Raw genomic sequence first — 22,627 nt, forward strand, 5'->3', positions numbered from 1 at the left:
TTCCCAGGTGCTGGGCTTGCCCCCAGTGCGTTGGTTGGCGTCGCTGGGGACTTAGCTGGCGGATTTTCAGACACTTGGAGATTGTCATCTTCAAGTGCCAGCTCAGGACCCGCGTCACCCGCCCGGCATTACGCCGGCATGGTAATGCGGTATTAAAGGGGTCAAACGTCGAGTCGCATCCGGGTTGGAGCCGGGATCAAAAACCTGGGTGCAAACCAGCATTTTGGTGTAAAACTGGTATAAGTGGAAAAGCAGACTCTATAGTAACAGAGGATGAGAGAAACATGATAATGTCTTGAAAAATCAGTAGAGAGAGATGTGGAGGGCGGATATCCTATCAGCAGCACAGAGGAATAGTATGTAGATGGGTGCGGGGAAGAGCACTTAGCAGGAGCTTGTACTAGTCTGGGGGATTTAGCTTTGTACAGTGCGTGGAGCACTTTGGTAATCCTCTGGTAGGAGATGCAGCTGTGCGCAGCAGTGCAGTAAGTTAGGAACTGATGTCATTACTAAATACCTTTGCCATGAGATGTTACGTCCTGTCTCTGTCTATGAAACACCCACAACATATCTAATTCTGCAGGAAGTCGGGTTAGAAAGTCAGTGGCTCCCCAGCTGCTGTGGAACTACAGGTCTCAGCAGGCCCTTCCAGTTTGTCAGTACCTGCTGGTACTTGTAGTTCCACATAGCTGCCTAGCCATTTGGTACCGCCTAGTCCACAATGACAAATTAAATTATAAAGACTATTTATGACATTGCAATGTACTGGCTTCTCATCCGTATACAAGCGCAGGACCCGTTTCTTGTGCGGTCACAGATGGATTCATTGCACATTTCCTGCATTCCATTCAGTTACAGTATGAGTCAGATTGAGCGGGTGCCCTGTGTAATAAACTCGGATCAAAGTAATGTTTGAATTTATTTTTTATCCTTTTATGTTTGTAATGAATTTTCTGTAAGCCATTGTTTTGTATTTTGGGACATGATACTGTTTATTTCTTCACATTTATGCAATCCTATTCCTTTAAGTTCTGGAGTTAATATGAAATATTTGTTTAAGATGAAGCATTTCCCATATGTACTAAGCCTGGAAATTGAAAACTCATTTAGCGTTCCTTTAATTGTCTGTTTATTTTCTAGTTAATACTTTTATACCATCTCCATCTGCCAGCAGCTTAGTGGAGAATATGCAGATGCGATACTTCATTTATAAGCATTTCCCCCATGAGTAGAGGCCCTGGTGAGAACGCTGCTTCCCAGCCATGTGCCTCTTCCGGTCATCATGTTCTGTGCGGCTGTTGTATGACAGAATTCCCTCAGTGTACAGTTTCCGGGACTGTCAAGTCTGGGGATTCCATCCCAGCTGATTTCAGTTCACACACAAACCACGGATGTGAATATTGGGAAAGTTAAAATAGCCTTGCAAGTCGGCCCCCATTTCATAGTTGCCTACCCTCCTGCATTCTGCAGGAGACTCCCTGAAATAGCAGCAATCTCCCCAGGGGCGGATTTAGGGATGAGGGCGCCCCTAGGCACAACAATAATGTTTACTAAGTAGGACAGTTTATAGGGGCAGTATCTGCATGTCCTATCCATTTACACTCTATTTAAGATGGAATATAGTACAGTACAGTGGATATTTTGCAGTTAATGGTACATTTCGGGCTGACCGTACTATCACCATAGGCGTGCGCAGCACATTTTATTAGGGGGTGCACCATCAAAGGGGTGTGTGTAGTATAACCTATTGGGCCCATTAGGTGTGTCTAACACCGCCAATCAAGCATGTGTACCATCATCTGTTGGTATGCTCTACAATTAAAAACGTCTCTCAGCCACACCATAATCTCCTGCCTATTTCAGTTTTCATCTTCTACGCTGTGTAACAGTAGATGCAAAAAGACTCAAAAACATATATGGATGATGCAGGAATGTAGTGATATGACAATGGTCTAGTACAGGGGTGGGGAACCTCAGGCCCGGGGGCCGTATGCGGCCCCTGTAGCCTGTCTGAATTGCCCTCCCACCCGCCCGGCGGTTTTACTGGGAGTCAAGTACAGGGGAATTCTCTCGAGAGGTCGGTAGTTCTCGTGAGATTCCTTTTAATTTAAAATTTGTAAGAGAAATTTTTACATATGACCCTCGAAGGATTTTTCCACCATACAAACGGCCCTTGGCACAAAAAAGGTTCCCTACCCCTGGTCTAGTACAATTAACAATGCAAAACACACATAATTGATTGATGGGCGCTTCTTTTAATGGAATACAGTTCTAAAAAGCAAAAGTCTTTTGTAAAAGGTATTGCTAGCGGAAGGGAGGTGTTCATAAGGTTGGGTGGGCACAGCATTAGGGGGTGCCTGTGCACCCCTAACGCTCAATGTGCGCACACCTATGACTATCACAGGCATCCAAGTGCCGCCCCCAAACATGTGCCGCCCCTAGGCACGTGCCTCACGTGCCTAATGGGAAATTCGGCTCTGAATCTCCCTCTCTCCCTCATTAGTCTAGCAATCTCCCTCATTTCACCTAGCCAACATTACACTGTTACATTTTTGGGGAAAAGACATTTAAAAAAGTAATGCGAGATAGATACATTTACACTGAATCATCAGCACCATTTCCCAGCACTTTACCAAGTATAGTAGCTCTTACTAACTGATTTGGACATTTGCATCTACAACTGCATCTACATTTGAATATAAGTCATTTTACAAGATTCCTCCCAGATGCAGCAGTACACACCCACGCTTCTAGGTGCCACGTTCACAATCTCTTTTCACAATCTCTCCATATATGGAACTAGACACGCCCATTGGGTGGAGCATGACACGCCCCCTCAGTGGGGCGCTGTGCAAAATTTGACTGCCAACTATAATCTCCCTGAAACTAATTTTCAAAAGTAGGCAAGTATGCCCTATTTTTATCACTCCGGGGGCCTGTGGTAGGCTTTCTTCCTGCAGTGTCAGCTCCTACATTGTGACAGGGTGTGACACCAAGGTGTGGCACTGGCCTGCACCCCCGTAGTGATGCCATTTCCTTTAATATTATTATTGAGTCGTATTTGTATTTCATTCTGTGTCAGTACTGTAAAACGTACCAGCGTGCTTCGTTTATGATGACATTATTTCCCAGCATTGTTATTTTGAATTTGAAACTTAAAGTTTTTTGTTTCAAACTGGCTGTAGTTTTGAGAGAATGGATCCCCTCAATAAATAGGGAAGTTATCCATGATACACATATAGGAATCTACCAGCATATTCTAGAAGTTGAGAAATACAATTATTCTTGGTGCATTCCAAACTTATTACATAATTTTCCAGTTGATGTACAGTAGCTGGTCCACGGGTGCAGTCATTACTAACTGTCACACTTTCAAACATGTTCTGCAACTGACACACTGTACAGATCTCGAGGACCATCTTGCCTACCACTGTTCTAGAATATTCCCTTTTTCGTATATAGGTGATCAGCCACTATGACTACAATCAGGGCTGCCACTAGGAATTTGGGGCCCGGGACTGATTTCCATACCAAGTCCCCCCCCCTATTTCACTTACCACCCAGCTCCTGCTCCCCCATCCTCTTTTCTGCTGTGCTGTCTGCGCTCAGTGCTCTGAACGAAGCAGGACTTCAGCTCAGGATGCCGGCGACCAATTAAAATGCAGCACTGGCTGGTGAGCTAACGGTGCACACTCTGATTGGCTAACGGTACGCAAGCTCTGATTGGTTCAAAAGTCAGTGCAGCATTTTAATTGGCCGCCAGAGTCCTGAGTTGAAGCCGCCTGCGCTCCTGGACCTGCTTCCTTCAGTGCACTGAGCACAGCGGAGGCAGTCGGGGAGGGGGGCGGGGGGGGGGTGCCTGGGACAGCTGTACCCACAGCACCCCCTAATGACAGTCCTGACTACTATCGCTAGCCACTACTAGTTGACAATTGGCAGTTGAGTGGTTCACGCTGTCTCCACCCGTGAGAAAGGGTGATGGTGAGCAGGAGACGGTTCAGGGGTGCGATAGCCAAGACGCATCATCGTAGCCACGTCCCGATATATAATCGTGAAATTACTGACATTATACAGCCAGAAGATGGCTAGGATGACACAATTCAGCAAATATTGCATCATCGGCCACCCGTATAGTCCACTTTACTCTCAAAGTGGGTGGCTGGGTTCGGGTTTGTAGAGGTGTCGAGAGACTTGCCTACCCTTCCTGCGAGCTGGGTGGGTCACCCAAATCAAATGCAAGTATGCTGTAAATTACATTTCTATGGGGATTAAATACATTTAAAAAAAAAATAAAACCCATCAGGTCCTTCTTGCCATCACTCGTCTCTCTGTGTGGTCACATGCAGAGTAATCAGCAGCGGTTGCTGTTTGCAGCTAGCAAGAGTTAACGGAAAACACGCGCCAATCATTTCCTCTGTGAGAGTCTATGATGAGCAACTAAACACTGCTGCCTATCTGTGCCCTGTAACGTACATATTATACTGGGCCACTAAGAAATATACTTAGTAAATTTGCTGCAGAACCTCGTGCAATAGGAGCTAAGCATGACTCATACATTGTACAATCGGCTCTGATTGCTGGCAGCGTAGAATTGCAGAACTGGAAACAATCTATTTATTGACTGGTGTCCAAGCAACAGGCTCTGGGCTAGACGTTCCCTGTCCTATCCCCAGAGATCTCCTAAATTCTGCACAGATCTTTTTATGCAGAAATCTGAAGTTTCCAGAAATAAGTTTTCTGACAGAGGCTTTTCTTTGCTATAAATGTTGGCTATTATACATGTATATAAAACAGTATTTGGGATTCAGAAGAGGCAACATTGAACTAGTTCCAAGAGGCAGATTTCATACGAGGATGTGATTGGTCTTGGCTAGAACTGCAGCAGAGAGACAATTATTGGGTACCAAAAACCCAAGTGTGGGACAAATGCAATTGGCCGCAGGATTTATTGTGTGGCTGTGGCGCCTGAGTTTAATACCTGTGTGACGCCTGGAGCTGTGCAGTTACGTACCAATTTCCACGCGCGTTCAGTTGTAGTTCCTGGGTTACCAGTGGCAGGTTTTACCTATGGACTGCAGGATTGTAGGCCCACATTAGCATTCGCCACCCTCCAAAGTATCAGTGCGGCAGCAGGGGAATGCCCAGTGTATTATGGATGTCACCATAAAAATACTTGGCGTTCCCCTGGCAATGCAGGCGTGTCTTTGTGGCCGGCGGCTGATGTCACATGACATCACTGGACACCCCAAATTCAACCATCTCCGTCAGAAATAAAAGGCAGTCTAGACTGTCTTTTATTTGCGAATGGGGAAAAAAAACATTCGATGGTCAGTGACCATCAAATGATTTTTTAATTCATGGAGCTGCATGCAAGGTAATGTGTAAGCATGTGTGGGGGTTGCCATGGAGGGGGGGGCGCTTGCATTTATGCAGCCTTGCAAGCAGGTCTGAATCGGGCTCATAATGTAGAAGACTTAAGTACAGACATAGAAACCCTAGAGCACAAAATAGGCGTAGTGCAGGATTGCTGTCAGCATTTTGGGTAATAACTTCCACAGGTTGTGTATTCCTCCCTCACAAGAACAGTACCAAGGGTGGCAGCCATTTTGGGCACACTGCATAGGAGTACTGCTAGAAGAGATGACACAAAATGGTTGGTGTAGCATATTTAGAGTAGGGTCCCAACAAAACCGTTAGCTCCATGTATTTGTCATCCCATCCGCAAGCATACCAGATGAGGCAGCCATGTTGGGTGCAATACAAAGGTTACACTGTGGGAGGTTGCCCATACAAGGGTCCATTGCATATATGGTATAACTGACACTGGTGATGATATATCCTGTACAGAAGGATCCATGTGATGTACATCTGAAGCAACCGTCTGGGGTGCACTGCGTAGGTCACTGCTGGCAGGGTGTGCAATTAGTGGCGGTACAAATGAGAGCATCTCATTGGAGCAGTACTTGTGGGCGTGAGACTGTGGGGATCCAATATAAATGTTCCTGCTGGGCCTGGTATACACTGATCCTCAGCATAACCAGTACATTTAATGACCACTAAAAGAATAACCAATTTTGTATACATCTAGCAAAACAAAAGCGGCCTTAGCAGCAGAGCTTAGCCATGTACTAAGTGCCGGAATATACAGCTGAGCTCATGCACAGGAATAGTGGAATCAGGGCTATAAATGCAGAATGTGGGAAAGCGCTGACATTTACAGTGTGACTATAGAGGTTTTATGAAGGTAACAGCAGCAGCAGCTAATGTGGCTCAATTATCCACAGTCCTGTTCCAGAGAGAGCAGCTTAGTCATCAGCGCAGCCAATCAGCTGTAATTGTCCTGTACAGCCATCGCTAAGTCACAGTGGGCACTGCAGGAATTCAGTGACTCACACCGGACAGGATTTGTCCTACACAGATCTTAGATGAGTCCCTTATCACCAGTAGTAACCATCACATTAGAAGTGGAGAATATAGCAATCGCATTCAATTGATTTTTAGGTTTCTATTTTCTGTTGGTTTCTAACTAATGTATAAAAGGGTGAATCATCATTGCCGAGTCTCTGAATGCCAGGGAAACTCCCCGAAATAGCGCTGATCTCCCTGAGTCGTAGTAGGAGTGTCCATTGTCCATCGATGAGTCATAATCATCAATGGTTTATGACCAACTAATACTTTTGCCATCGATGGGGAGAACCAGATGTTTTCCCTCCATCGTAGGCACATCATAATGTAATTTTGTTGTTGTTGTTTTCAGAAGGTGCCAGGACTCGGAGCATAGCTCCCCACCGACACCCACAAAGTCCCGCCCCCAGGTTCTGATTGGACCATGGGCCAGTTAGTCAAAGAATAGATGGTTATCCGTTAGATAGTTGTAAACCGACAACTAGCAAAGATGCTCATCAGCGCTCATTGCTCATCACTGCCCCGTACATTGCTCATCACTGCCCCGTACACACTGGGCTGCTTTGGAGCTGAAAGCAACTTCAATTACAAAACTGAGCTCCTTTAAGAGCAAAATCGCCCAGTGTGTATGGGCCTTTAGGCTGAGGACAGCAGCAGATTTTACCTAGGGGGCTGCAGCCCATAGGTAAGAACCGCCACTGGGAACATCTTTTTTTACAGTAGCATTTTCAGTAAGTCTAACCTTCCTATATTTCTGTATTTCTTCAGTCTCTTAATTTCTCAGTTATACTATTCTGAACAGGTGGACTATTATTATGGTTATAAAGTTGTGAAAATGCAGAATGCATTTATGTTTTATATGCCTTATACCAATATTGTGCAATATTTATTAATCATCATTATTATTGAACCCTCAGAAAGCAGAAGTGTCATCATCTCAGTCACGCTGAAAAAATCTGTATTTCATAATGTTGGGTATGGGAGTCTCAGCCTATACCCCGTGGCGTAACGGGTGCAGTGTGTGCCGTGCACAAGGGCCCTTTAGTCCAAAAGGTGCCCATACCGCACACACTGCATCCATTTTTTTTTAAACTCCTCTGCAGTCCTAGGATGTCAGCAGCAATGCTGTGGAAATCACAGGAAAAATGGCTTCCGCCACATCATTTTTCTGAAGATTTGCACATGCGCAGTAGGGTCTGAGGGTTCTAGTGCTCAGACTCTGTAGCGCTGCACTACTCATGTCAGTAGGAGGGGGCCCAGATGGAGGAGGCAGCACATGGGCCTCCTCCTCTCTTAAAAATGATTTAAAAACGCCTCTGCCAATAACACAGATGTCTTGGTAAAGCAGCCCTCTGATGTACTGCTCATTGCACAGTGGGCCTGATTCAGATGTAGTTGCATCGGCGCAGTGGTAGGGTAGTTAGGTATGCATAGTGTAGTGTTTTTTTCAGTTGGTGTAGGGGTCAGTATACTGCCAAGCATATTGAAACCAATGGCTTCCACACATGTGTGATAATGTATTAACCCCGCCTATTTTGGTGTTGGCTCCGCCTACATTTGATTTGGTGCTGCTCACGTGAGGCCACTTCTAGAACTTTTTCCAGGACCCTTTAGTTCCCAATCCACCCCTGGGTCTATGTCATGTGCATGATCTAGCACAAACACCTTACTGTGCTACTAATATGTTTCTGCAGGATGTGGGGGAGATCTGTCTGGTCCCGATGGTTCCTTTAGCAGCCCTGGTTATCCTGAGAATTATCCACACAACAAAGAATGTGTCTGGTACCTGACCACGTCACCGGGGAGCAGCATCCAGATCAGCATTATGGAGTTCAGTATAGAGTACCACGCGACATGTGACTACGATGTGCTGGAGGTAAGATGATACATACAAGAATGATTTGTTCGGTTTTAATGAATAAGTGCACCATGAAAATGTCAGTTTAATTTTTCAATAAGAATCTGGTTTTGTTATAGTTTACTTCAATTAAAGACATTGAAAATGTTTAGATAACATACTGTATCTGTTTTGGGATTCTTACATGTACACTTTTGCAGGAGCACCCTACAAGTCTGACAGCTCAGGTAGCAGGGAGACGAGAGAGCTGTAACCTCTAATGGTTCTATCTCATCCTAACTGCGGGGGTGGGTTGTTTGTAACACAGCTCCCCATTGGACAGGAGCTGTGTTCATTCAATTTGTAGGGCTCAATTGCAGTCTTAGCTCCAAAGTTAAATTACATTATTCATTTGCTTGGGGTTTTTATTTGCACTTATCGAGCCCAAAGAGGTCAATTTTAGCTTGCTTCATAAAGCAGCAATAGCTGAAATACAGGTGCAAAGGACAGTTCTCCCAATGGGCCAGAAGCAGTCAGCTTCCAAAAATGATAAAGTGGAGAATGGTAAACAACCAGCCAATCAGCTGCCATGTTACAGGCTGGGTGTGAAAAATGACAGAAGCTGGTTGTTTATCAAACTATCCTTTTTCAAACCCTGTAACATGCCGGCAAGAGCTGATTGGCTGGTTGTTTACCACACGCCAGTTGATCACATTTTGAAGCTTAGTACATCTGGTGCAATAAGAGCAGTTTTTTGTATGGACGCATTTCCAGGTTTCATGCCTGAGAGGTCCCTCTACGTGTGGGCATTTGACAAGATAAGAACCAGCTGACGCATCTAGTCTGCCCATTTATAAAACTTTTAGTTCTTTACCATGGGTCACCTCTCTTCTTAGATTTCTAGTGATATCAAAGTGTAGGTACTAAGGGGGGCAGTCCCGGATCAGGCTGTCCATCCCTTCCAACAGCCGTGATCCAGGGCCATTTGCGTTATGCCCAACAGCAAATCGGCAGGCGGGATTCAAGGTCCCGGCTGCAGATCGGCGAAAAGTGGGCGTGCCCGGATAAATGCCCGTGGGTTTTCGATCTGCACCCGGGATCGCTACAATCCGCGGCCGTTACCGTCAGAACGACCCCGACAGCTTCTAAAGTCAGGCTCCTTCTGCCGTGATCCCTCTTCATTGCAATGATACAGACATAATTGAATAGGGCCCTGCCGCTATTTCCCCCGTTGAGAATAGCAGTGGGAGATTGCATATCCTCCTAAGAATGCCATTTCAGCTGCATAATTAGTCAGCCCCAGTTAATTACCCATCGAGATGCTGTCGGGGTGCTGACTGCAGGGGCGGATTGTCCATATACCTTACAGGGAAGATTCCTGGGAGGCCAGCGCACCTAGGAGGCCACCTGTCCAGACTTTTAGCCCCGCCCCCTCCTGCTTCCCAGACAAGCAACCTTTGCCTTTTCGCAGAGCCAACTACCCAACACTGCAAATACTCATTTATGCCTGGCGCCAATCTACATCTATTGTGAGATCTGTTAAAGGGACCAGACAGGGTTCTATCTAGGGGTGTAACAATTTCTAGGGTGCTTCTTGGCTGCACTGGTGGAGGGGTGGGGATATTCATGATATTTTGGGGGATATGGTAATGAGTTGTTTGTCTGCCTGATGGAGGTTTTGGGGTCTGTGTTCCATATCAGTGAGGGGAGGGCGGTATTATTATATTATATATGTGGAGGTTTGCGGTTTCTCACAGCAGCTGAAAGGTCTGGGGGCCACCAGACTGCCAAGTGTATTGAAAGCAATGGCTTGCACACAGGTGTAGTAATATATTATTCTCGCCTATTTTGGTGTAGGTGAAGCCTACATTTCATTAGGTGACACCCACATGAGGTCACTTCTAGGAATATTTTCCAGGGCCACTATTAGTTCCCAATCCGCCCCTGGCTGACTGTATCCCCTCTGATATTCAGCTAGAGTAGGCAAGACTGGTAGTATAATAGGCTAGCTTCCCTATGTATAGTTTAGTATTAAAATATAAGACTACAGTCAGTTTTCTATAATGTGCAGCTTGCTGTTGTATTCTGATAGTGATCAGTCATAGGGCAGTATTCAATGTGATTATTCTCCGTGCATGGCGAGCGTTTTGTTTCGCTCTCCATGCACTCTCCGTGTTTTTACAGAGATTCTCCATGTTTGGAGATTCTCCGCCACGGCACTTTATACACTATTCAATGTGACTGATACTCGCCGCCCCTCGCGGCGAGTATCAGCCAATCCGGCGTATGAGGTGACGCTGGATGGAAGTCTCCCTGCCTGCCCCAGAAGAACGTATGTGGGGGGGAGGTGGGCTCCCCGTGAGCCAGGCAGCACAGGCTGCCCCCCCCGGGAGAGCCAACAGGGGGCCGGGTATTCACTGCTCCCGATCATGCATATGTAATGATCGGGTGCAGTGAATATATGAATATCTAATGAATATCTAATGAGCGGCTCGGCTCCCGGCCCCCTGCTGGCTGCTCTGTGTAAAAAAAAAAAATATATATATATATATATATATATTATTTTTTTTTATTAAATATATATTCAAGCACATGAATAAAAATAGCATGCCCCTTCACAGAATACAATTCCTGATTTTTTTACACCAAAATTAAAACAAAAAACCTTTTATTGTAAAAGTTAATATTCCACTTCTCCATGAAAAGATGGAGAATTGCTACACGGAGAGACACGGCAAAAATCACTTAGAAAGACGACGAGAAGTGCACGTTTAATAGGGTTGCTCGCTTTTTGAGAGCAAAAGTCTCCGTCCAACGCGAGAAAAGCACAAACTCGCCATAAAACACGGAGAATTTTTCTCATTGAATACTGCCCATAGATACTTTGATTTCCCCGTCAGTGGGGAGTAGCATGGCCTGACAGCAATCCCCTCTTACTGTATCTGCTGTCTGACAATGCTCGATAGCAATGACTGAGCTCACAAAATTCTCTATCATGCTAAGCAAATTCCATTGCTCAGAACTTTGGAATGCTGACTGAAATCCACGAATAAATGGAGCTAACCGGGCAGAAAGAAATACTAAAAACAGCTTAACCCATCAGCTTCAGTGTGCAATCTAGCAGAAAACACAAACACAGTTAATCATACATCCTCCGTGTTTACGTCGTGTCCCTGTTGCACCGTGTTCTTAGATGAACAATTTTATGGTGTATTGGCAAATTTTTAAATCTGTTTAAAAAAAAAAAATATGGTACTTGTTTCCTAGCATGGCGGCCACTACGTTCATTGCGTAGAGGGCTATTCTGCGATTTTTAAAGTTAATTTATTCACTGCTGTTATGTCCCCAGGGCCATCTCATCGCATGGCATCTCACCTCTCGCATGCGATTTTCTGGGGTGCTATGCCATGACATTAGTTATACAATAATATGATTGTATGTCCCAAAAATAGGTTTAACGCTCCCCCCCACTATCCACGCCAACTCAAAGCGTGGCGAGCGGCGGCAGAACGCGTCCTCCGACTTTTTCATTACCCCACTATCCACGTCGGCATGGAGTTGATTTTATATAGTGTGGCAAGCGCAGCGAGCCACCGAGCCCGAAGTGTGGCGAGCGGACGCAGAATACATGTAAAGTAATCCGCGTGCGCTCGCCACGCTTCGGGCTCGGTGGCTTGCTGCGCTCACCACACTATATAGGAGCAACTCCACGCTGATGTGGATAGTGGGGTAATGAAAAAGTCGGAGGACGCGTTTTGCCACCCCTTGCAGGGCTCGCTGCGCTCGCCACGCTTCGGGGTGGTGTGGATAGTGGGGGGTGCATTTAACCTATTTTTGTAACATACAATATCATTATTGTATACCTAATGTCATGGCATCGCACACCCTAGAAAATCGCATGCGATCGCATGCAATTTTGCGGGACATGCGATGCCATGCCATGCGATATACTGGGGTACACCGGCCTCGCTCAATCCCAACTGGCTCCTCTCCAATCTGTCCTCAATGCTGCAGCCAGGCTTATCTTCCTTTCCCGCCGCTCTAATTCTGCCACTCCCCTTCAACAAAATCTGCACTGGCTTCCATTCCCCTACAGAATCCTCTTCAAACACCTCACAATCACATACAGGGCCATCTCTAATTCCATTGCTCCATATATCTCTAACCTCATCTCCATTCATACACCCTCCCGCCCTCTACGGTCGGCCGACGACTGTCGTCTCTCCTCCACCCTGATCACTGCTTCCCATGCTAGAGTACAGGACTTTGCCCGTGCTGCACCCCTTCAGTGGAACGCACTCCCTCGCTCCATTAGACTCTCCCCGACCTTGCAAAGCTTCAAACGGGCACTGAAAACTCACCTATTCATCAAAGCGTACCCTTCCACTGCATAAACCAGATGGTTCTCCGACCCCTTGCCTGTTTACATCCTGCTATCTAACCACCACCCACTTGCTTGCACCTCTTGTAATCTGTCTGTCTCCCCTTCCTACTAGATTGTAAGCTCCTCCGAGCAGGGCCCTCTTCCCTCCTGTTGTCAAAGCCCTCTTCTCTTCACATTTCACTCACAGCTCTCCTATACTCCAACACTCAGTGACCATCTTTGTCCGCATACTCATCTCCATCATTGGCCTCAAGCCTCTAGTTGTATGTTGATTGATTCATCACTAATTATATCCAAGCTGTAATGTGTATTGAACTGTGGTGCTCTTTATTTGTACTGTATTTTTGTTATTTATTCAATGTTATGCCAATCTTTGTCTCCCTGTATTGTTCCTTTGTACGGCGCTGCGAAACACTTGTGGCGCCTTATAAATAAAATTATAATAATAATAATGGCCATTGCGGGACATGCGATGCCATGCCATGCGATATACTGGGGTACAATGGCCATTGCGGGACATGCGATGCCATGCCATGCGATATACTGGGGTACAATGGCCATTGCGGGACATGCAATGCCATGCCATGCGATATACTGGGGTACTGATGTGCGCATCAGATAGGAGCTGGAGATCATATGGGCTGCACGTAGGATTTGTCGGGTCCCGCAGCCCTTGCTAGGATCGCATATGTTACATCGTATGCAAAAGGGACACATATAATATATCCTTCTGCCCGACGGGCAGTTAGCGGGGTATCATGTGCCGTCACTGAGATTCGTATGTGTTTTGCAAACAAAAACTTGTTTATATATCACCTCCATACAGAAGGGATGACCATTTAATTCATTTCTGGTACCATGATTCCTTAAGCACCCCCTCTTCTGTACACTAAACAGATACAGTAGTATCTGTTCAGGTGCTGAAGCGTTCTCCCTCTAAATCATATTACTACCTACAAAAGGTAAAATAGTTACAATTTCCCGTCCTTTAGTGCTTGTTGAATTGGCTCTTGATAAAGCTGCAGGACGCAGTGAAACGCGTTAGGTGATCCACCCCAGCCTCTGGACATCGCTGTGAATACCTTTATTCCCTGTGGACACTATTTCATCACTATTTCCCACTGTGGATATTTTCCAATTGGCGGACACCGTGCTGAGGAACTCCTGGTAAATAAGATCTACACCAGTGAGAGCCACTCCTGGGCACGGAAGCCACACTCCACATCATTGCAGTAAGATCAACTGGGCGCATCATCTTAGCTATCCCTCCGGTGATTGAGACAAGAAAAACCTTCTCTCACCTCCAAATAGAGGATTGAACAACACTAAGCGAGCCAATCTCCTCCAGTGGCAATCCATCGCGAGGACTCCCAGTTCTGCTACCTCCAAAGGATATTCAAATCCTCAACTGGTAATGTGCACTTACCTGTTCCCCAAAAAGTGACCACCACTATTCACACAGACGTGTCCATTTGAGGCGGGGACTTGATTAATCATTAATATAATTTCATTCATTCCAATTTACGTTTATTTCCCCACCTGATCTATTATACTGTTTTTTTTTATGTAAATTATGTATTGTATTATCTGTATGCATTTTTAACAGTAAAATTTGCTATTTTTCTTACCATTTGGTATTATTCATTGATTTAAGCACTGCTTGACTCGCCTAGTGCGGGTCTTCTTTTTGAATTGGCTCAGCGACTATATTTTACCCACAACACCTCTTAACTCTATATCTGGCCCAACACCTCTCAACTTGGAGAAATGTTGGGGAGGTTGGCACACGACTACATAATTTCTGGTCCTGTCCTAAACTTTAGGAGCTCTGGCTTGAAGTATTTATTCTCATTTCAAATGTTTTAGGGATTATGCTCCCAGTACGCCCTGAGTCGCCCTACTCCATTATTACCTGCGCTCTCTACAACCACACTGCAGATATCTGACTGGTCATATCTTTATTGCCACTAGATCACCCATTGCCCAACACTGGATAAATCATGGACCACGTAGGAAACCACGGGATTTAAATACTCCACTTCCACTGCTTCTTTGACTAAGCGGAGGCTGTGGTTTGATTATTTCTCTACCTCTTAACCAATACAGAATCCGGGGCGTGGCCTAGCGGGGAATGGAGTAGGACGTGTGCCTGCACTGCTCCTGACCAAACATCCTGAAAAAATCCTGTGTCGGCGGGGAAGAGCCTCTCAGAGGTGGGCATAGCTGGCACCCTTTCCCCTGCATGCACTGAACTCAAGGAGAGACCCCTGTGCCCCCGGAGTTACCTTGTATCGAGCGCCGGAGAGATCCCCCTGCTTACACCACGCTGCCGGCGCCATTTTGGAAGCGGAGGAAGGAGAGCGCAAGACCGCTGCTTATTGTGCGGCACCGCCCGGAGGGGGAAGCCCAGTGACCCCGCTGTGTCCGCTATCATCAGGCCCCCCCTCGCTGGCGAGAGAGCGGGGAACGGACGACCCCCCTGCGGCGAGCTGACAGAAGCCTGCAGCCTCCGCGTGCGCCCGGACAGACAGCCGCCGACGGCGAGAAACCAACGCTGACAGGCTCCCACACGGTCCAAACCTCCCTCCTGCAAAACATCTACACCTGTGGGACGGACCGGAGGGGAAGCGCCGACTGCTGTGCCCACTGCCTGCGATCTCCTGGCAGGCTTCCACGGACTGAAGGGCTTGCCAAAAAGTGAGTACCTGCTGCCATTCTGGAGGCATCCCCCCCCTGCAGATACTGTGATACCTGGGGACCTGAGACCCCTCTGAGGTCGACCTTTGAGTAGGGGAAGGGTGGAGGGTGTAGTGATTGACCCCACTGTCCTGGTGTCCTGGAGTCCCTTGCCTAATTGCTGCCATCTGCAAGTGAAAAGCTCCTGCTAAATAGTGAGCTGCCCCCACCATCTTGGGGAAAAAAGACACTGCAATACCCCTGCTCTGCCTGTGCTACCTGCTGGTGCACAGAACAACGCTGATAACTCCCTCATATAACTAGCTGCCAGCTTGGGGCTGCAGGTGGGGTGGACTGCCTTGCTTCACAGAACTGATTGAGCCTGTGCTACCTGCTGGTGCACAGAAAAACGCTGATAACTCCCTCATATAACTAGCTGCCAGCTTGGGGCTGCAGGTGGGGTGGACTGCCTTGCTTCACAGAACTGATTGAGCCTGTGCTACCTGCTGGTGCACAGAATAACGCTGATAACTCCATCATATAACTAGCTGCCAGCTTGGGGCTGCAGGTGGGGTGGACTGCCTTGCTTCACAGAACTGATTGAGCCTGTGCTACCTGCTGGTGCACAGAATAACGCTGATAACTCCATCATATAACTAGCTGCCAGCTTGGGGCTGCAGGTGGGGTGGACTGCCTTGCTTCACAGAACTGATTGAGCCTAACACACATTCTACTACTGTGCTCTGCTTGTGTGACGGCCTGCCGTAACTGCCACTGAGGAAAAGCACGCATTATCCTATACTCCTTTAAAGAGGGCCTATAATCGTGTACCCATTGCTGTGACTTTGACTGTGGTGTGATCCTAAGCCCGGCTACTTTGGGCACCTGATAAATAGAACCCCTGCTGCTGACAACCTCTCTGGTAGTGACAAGAAACAGCTGTAGCTATCCCCACTTGGGAGTCCTCCTGTTGTTCTATGGGCCGAAAGACCGGCTCTACTGCTGCGGCACGGCTGGCCAAGTTCGCTAGAGAGGAACGAGCACCATCCCCCCCTCCCTCTGTAGCGCCCCCTCCGCCTAGTGTACCGGACTCCCCTGGGCCCTCCTCCCCTGAAACCAGGATGGCGGAACCCACTGAAGTGACTCTGGCACAACTCCTGCAAGCCATTACTGACTCGGAGAAACGCCTGACTGGTATGGTAGCGGAGGTTAAAATCGACATATCCTTTATACGTCAGGACATGCAGAAATTGAGGGACCGGGTAGAGGAGACTGAGACCCGGATCTCTACGTTAGAAGATACCACTGCACCTATCCCTAACCGCCTCTCCGCACTGGAATCACAAATGTCTACATGTCAGCAAAAGTTGACTGATATGGAGGGGAGGCTCAGGAGGAATAATGTGCGCTTTGTGGGGCTCCCTGAGAAGGCGGAGGGCGCAAACCCGGAATCCTTTCTCGAATCCTGGATGGTGTCCCTGTTTGGGAAGGATGCATTCACCCCCCAATTTGCGGTGGAAAGAGCGCATAGGGTCCCCACACGCCCACTACCCCCTGGCGCACCACCGCGCACGTTTATTGCGAAGTTCCTTCATTATAAAGACCGGGACACTGTTCTCAGATTGGCAAGGGTGAAGGGTCCCCTCGAATATGAGGGCCAACGTGTGGCAGCTTTCCAGGACTTTTCAGTTGAGGTCCAGAAATCCAGGTCACAGTTTACAGGTGTTAAGCAGCGGCTACGTTCCCTGCAGTTGAAGTACTCCATGCTCTACCCTGCACAACTGCGAGTGGTTGCTGGCACTCGAACCCATTTCTTTGACTCTCCACAGGCAGCCTCGACGTGGATGGACACACAGCCGGCTCCCCGGGATCTCCCTCCCTAAACTACTTGAGTTTCTCGCTATACGGGGAAGTAACTAACCTGTGTGGGATAATCCGTTATGCTAAAAAAAGCCTTTACCTTTAATGCTATGTGGGGGACATACTCTCACGGACATGTTTCCTTTATGAGAGGTTTACTCCCCCCCCTGACCAAACATCTTGTGGTCAGGATCACCATGTTCTATAGGCCATAGTAATAGTTGCCCCTTAGGGGTTTATTGTTCCTTTTAGTAGAACGACTCCTTAGAGGGGTCACATAGGGTTTATTGTTAGGGGAAAAGTATACCTATGTTCGGGTGGGTATGCCGGGAGGGGGCGGGGTGTTGTTATTTTCTTTATGTTATGTTAGGTTTTTTTATTTTTATTGAAATGTGTGCACTACTCCTATATATGTTCTTTTGGGTGGCATGTGGGCTGGGAGGAACTGCTCATTACAGACCAATAATGTGCTATTTACTCCTGTCTTTTCCTTCCCCCCCTGATATAAAATGGTAAATGTCATAGGATGGAACGTCAGGGGTCTTAATGACCGAGTTAAACGTACATTGGTATTGAATCAGCTTAAGACTCATTCCCCTGGTATTGTATGTCTTTTTGAAACTCACCTTGTGGGCAGTCGGGTATTAGCTCTTAAAAAACCCTGGGTGGGATGGACCTTTCACTCCGTCTTTCACCCTAACTCTAGAGGTGTCTCAGTTTTAATACATAAGAATATGGGTTTCAGATGCCAAAGGGTCCAAATAGACCCCAGGGGCTGTTATGTTTTCCTGGCGGGTACCCTGCATGACTCCCCTATCGTATTGTTAGCTATATATAACCCTCCTCCCTATCAACCCACAATAATTAATACAGCGTGTACTTTTATGCAGGACTTTCCCTCACACCCAGTTATTTGTGTTGGGGACTTCAACGCTGTTATGGATGAGTCCCTGGACAGATGGAGGCCTGCCCCTGGCGGTGGACGGAGCGGGGCTACGCCCTTCGCTCGTCTTATTGCTGAGGTGGGTCTGGTGGATGTTTGGAGGCTTAGGTTCCCATCGGCCAACTGCTATTCCTGCTTCTCGAGCACCCATAGAGTTTTCTCTCGCATTGATATGGCCCTGATCTCTAGACGGCTGGTCCCGTCTGTGACCGCCACTGAGTATTTACCCCGGGGCGTCTCGGACCACTCCCCTGTATATCTGTCGGTAGAGCTGGAATGCCCTAGGGGAGCGAAATTTTGGCGCTTTAATCCCTTTTGGCTGACGCAGATGGGGGCAGCTTCCGAATTACTGGCAATGTGGGAGGAATTTTTTGCTAATAATCCTATAGAAGAAAACACCTCACTAGTGTGGGATACATTTAAAGCGTTCCTTCGAGGATCGCTGATTACCCGTGTTGCACAGCTAAAAGTCTTCAGCCGCAGGGCTGAGGTGGAATTGGAGAGGCAGAGTGCAGAGCTGGAACAGAGATACCTGGCCTCTGGGCTTGAGGTGGACCGTGTGGAGTGGCTTGTAGTCCACAAACAATGGAATGAGCTGTTACTAGACAAATCAAAAAGGCGCCTACTGTTTCAGTCTCACGATTACTATACTCAGGGTGATAGATCTGGTAAATTCCTGGCTTATTTGGCTAGGGAGAGCCTTCCCCCTACCATTGTGCACAGCGTGCGGCAAGAGGATGGCGTGTTGAGCACTGGGACCCTACCAGTTGCAAACTCCTTTTATAATCATTTTAAGGAAGTGTATAGATCCCGGGTAACCTACACCGCTGTAGAGTTGACCGAATATTTGAATAATATCACTACCCCTAGTTTAAGCACTGACTCTAGAAGTTTCCTGGATGCTCCCTTTACGCTAGAGGAGGTGGAGGGGGCAATTAAAGCCTTCCCCAACTCTAAGGCCCCAGGAGTGGATGGACTCCCTATTGAAGTTTACAAAACCCATATAGCCTTCTTTGCCCCTAGACTACTGTCCCTTTACAATGGCTTGCTGGAACAGGGCTCACTGCCTCCCTCTATGGCGGAGGCACTGATAGTCCTTATCCCGAAGCCCGGTAAGGATCCACTATCCCTCGACGCGTACCGACCCATATCCTTGTTATCCACCGATATTAAAATACTGGCTAAACTATTGGCTGTACGTCTAAACGCGGTTATACTAGAATTGGTACATCCCGACCAAACTGGCTTTATGCCTGGTAGATCAACGACCCTCAATCTACGACGTCTCTTCACCTACATACAGTGGGCTGGAGAGGGCATGGATGATGCGGTCATAGTCTCACTGGACGCGGCCCGTGCATTTGACTCCGTGGAGTGGGCCTATTTATGGGATGTCCTGGTTAAATTTGGGATGGGACCGAACTACTTAGCATGGATTAAGCTGTTGTATTCTGGCCCGGCCGCCCGGATAGTGGTTAATGGTTTCACCACAGCCTCCTTTGACTTGGGAAGGGGGACCAGACAGGGGTGCCCTCTGTCCCCCCTATTATTTGCTCTTGCGGTGGAACCATTGGCCTGCTATATAAGAACCTCCCCACTGATCAGGGGCTTTGGGATCGGGAACAGTGAGGAAAAAATTGGGCTATATGCTGATGATATGATTCTGTACCTAACTAACATGTCCTCCTCCCTCCCAGCACTCCTTGCTTTAATGAAGGAATTCGCCCGGTTCTCCGGGGTGGGGATAAATTGGGAAAAATCAGTAGTATTTCCTTTGCTCCCTACCACACAGCAACCTGAGTCATATAACTATCCCCTTCGTTGGTGTACACAGTTTAAATATTTGGGAATACAGGTCTCCCATTCCTCCTCTGATTTTATAGCTCTGAATTTATCCCCACAGATTGCTTCATTGCGCCAGAGAGCTCGTGTCTGGCAAACGCTTCCCCTATCGGTCACTGGCAGAGTGAACCTCATAAAAATGACTGTTCAACCCAAATTCCTATATATCCTTCAAAACTCTCCAGTATATATCCCAATCTCTCAGTTCAAACTTATCCTGCAACATATTGTCGCCTTTATTTGGGGTGGCAAACGTTCAAGGATAGCAGCCAAAACTCTGTGTAGGTCTCGCTATGACGGAGGCCTGGCACTTCCAGACCTGAGATTGTACTACCTGGCAGCTCAGCTGGCTCAATTGGTAGAGTGGGTTACACCTGCGCATTACGGGGGCTTACCTACTGCCCTGCTGAGTAGGGCGGGATTAACTCTCTCACCCTTGCAATTCTTATTGGCAAAGATCCCCTTGGCGGCGCTCCCCCCCCTCCTGCAACAGGCTCGTAGAGTGTGGCTGGCAGTGGGGGCCATCAGAGGCAACCCAGTGGTAGACTCCTGCTCCCCTATATGGAGGAATAAGGACTTCCCTGAACTCTATAAACTAAAGGCTGGGGCGGAGTGGGTGCCTTTCGGGGTTTCTGAGATCGGACACCTTTTTCAGGATGGGATATTGTATTCTTTTGAACAAATGATGTCTAAGTATGAAATACCACGCCAACACTTCTATAAATATCTCCAACTCAGACACGCAATAAGTGCACAATGGAGGGGAAATGTACCTGAACTGGTGGAAAGCCCAGTCCGTGGAATGATTCGTAAACTCCCGGATCGGGGTAGGGTCTCAGCTCTGTACTCTCCTCTCCTCACCTTCTCCGGCACGGATCAGCTGAACGCCCTAAGAGCTAGGTGGGTGGTGGACATAGGGCCTATTGAGGACGAGGATTGGTCCCATATACTGAGCTCCCCTAAGGAAGCCACAGCGTCGGCCAGGTTCCAACAGATCCAGCTGTATATCCTGCACCGAGTCTACTGGACCCCCCGTCGGCTAATGCAGATGGGTGGCACTGGCTCGGACACCTGTCCTAAATGTCAAGAACCTGGCGCAGACTTCTGGCATCTACTGTGGCGTTGCCCGCAGGTATACTCCTTTTGGGAAACTGTCCTGGCTAACATTCGGGATACGGGTATGCAGACCCCACTCAATGACCCCCGTATTTGTATTTTTGGCCTGGAGTTGGAGGAGTTACTTTCTAGGCACCAGAGGATTTATGTAAATAACCTTCTTACCCTGGCCCGTGTATGCATTGCTAGAGCCTGGATGAGCCCCACATCCCCATCATCCAATATGTGGGTTGCACTTGTGAATACCACTATATCGCATGAGCGATTTATGTACACTAAACGGAACTGCCTGGGGAAATTTGGTAAGGTTTGGGGCCAATGGCAGACCTCTGCATTGTATTTACAAGACCCCAACACGTAATTAATTTGTGTAATTAAGATAGCCTAAAATCTATGACCAGGATCCGCTCACGTGTCCCCAAGAACGTACTCCCCAATCTATCTATACCTTGAAACCACAAATGTCTATGAACCTGATAATTAATACTAGAACGTAAATGTATAAAAATCGGTTATAATATGATACAACATTTCTTGAATGATGCAGCACACATCTAATGATTAATTTTCTTTATTGTTAATTATTTACTTTAATTTTCATTTTTATTTCTCTTTGTTTTCTTTTTCTTTTTCTTATTGTTAGTAGATTTAATGTATAAAATGTATGTGTAAATTTGAAAATTCAATAAAAACACATGATTCAAAAACCAATACAGAATCCAGTTGTTTGTTCTATGCCCTGACAATGTTATGTGGTCTATAGTTAATGTATTGATACCCTTTGTTGGGTACCTACCATATGTTTATTTTTGTTTTAATCATATGCGCCTACAGCATGTTTTGGGTTTTTTTCCCTACCCCGTTCCCTTTTTTTCCAGTATGTGTTACCCCTTTTTTTCAATATTATTGTGCTGATGTTGATTTGTATATGATGCTATGTCTGTCCCTATATTCTTTATTCATTTTTATATATATATACAGTACTTGTAGTTTTAAAGTTTGTTGCATTATGCCAGTTTTAGCTATATTTTCTAAGCTTCTAATAAAATAAATTTCCAGCAAATGTAATTGCCTACTCAAGGTATTGCCTACAGTACCTTTGCTATATAGGAAAATATAATTTAAAAGATGTTAAGACTATAACAGAGGACATTTGAAAAAGCTACAGCAGGTAGTGAAACGCGTTAGTGGCCATTGCCTCTACTCCAGGATCGGGTTATTCATTACACGAGCTGTCTTCCATTTATTGCTCTGCTCGCTGCCTCATTTGGGTAACGCTGCTTTTTTCTTTTAGATTTATGGGGGTCCTGAATTATCTTCCCCCCGTCTGGCTCAGCTGTGCACATCGAGAGCACCCGGGAATCCTCTGCAGGTCTCCAGCACCGGAAATACTGTTACAGTGCGGTTCAAGACGGACAGTTCTAGTAATGGCAAAGGGTTCAATGCTTCTTGGCGTGAAGTCCCTGGAGGTAGGTCATTTCCATTTGTTCTATAAGTTCCACCTATATATCTTTCAGACATATCATAATGTTGTTAAATAAGCCACGAGCTCAGTAAATGAGGA

At 46.8% G+C, this 22,627-nt stretch overlaps 1 protein-coding gene across 3 annotated transcripts in view; it reads left to right on the forward strand.

Annotated features, from left to right (window-relative positions):
* The window catches only part of CUBN (cubilin), a 198,656-nt gene that overhangs the window by 86,170 nt on the left and 89,859 nt on the right, over window positions 1-22,627 (forward strand). For all 3 annotated transcript variants that reach the window (XM_083189341.1, XM_083189342.1, XM_083189343.1), the window contains exons 29-30: window positions 8,100-8,281; window positions 22,358-22,532. In XM_083189341.1, coding sequence (XP_083045467.1) covers window positions 8,100-8,281; window positions 22,358-22,532 — 357 coding nt within the window. The remainder of the gene's footprint in view (window positions 1-8,099; window positions 8,282-22,357; window positions 22,533-22,627) is intronic.

Source organism: Crinia signifera, chromosome 5 (genome assembly GCF_055691185.1).
Source record: "Crinia signifera chromosome 5, ASM5569118v1, whole genome shotgun sequence".
In the NCBI taxonomy this organism is placed as follows: domain Eukaryota; kingdom Metazoa; phylum Chordata; class Amphibia; order Anura; family Myobatrachidae; genus Crinia; species Crinia signifera.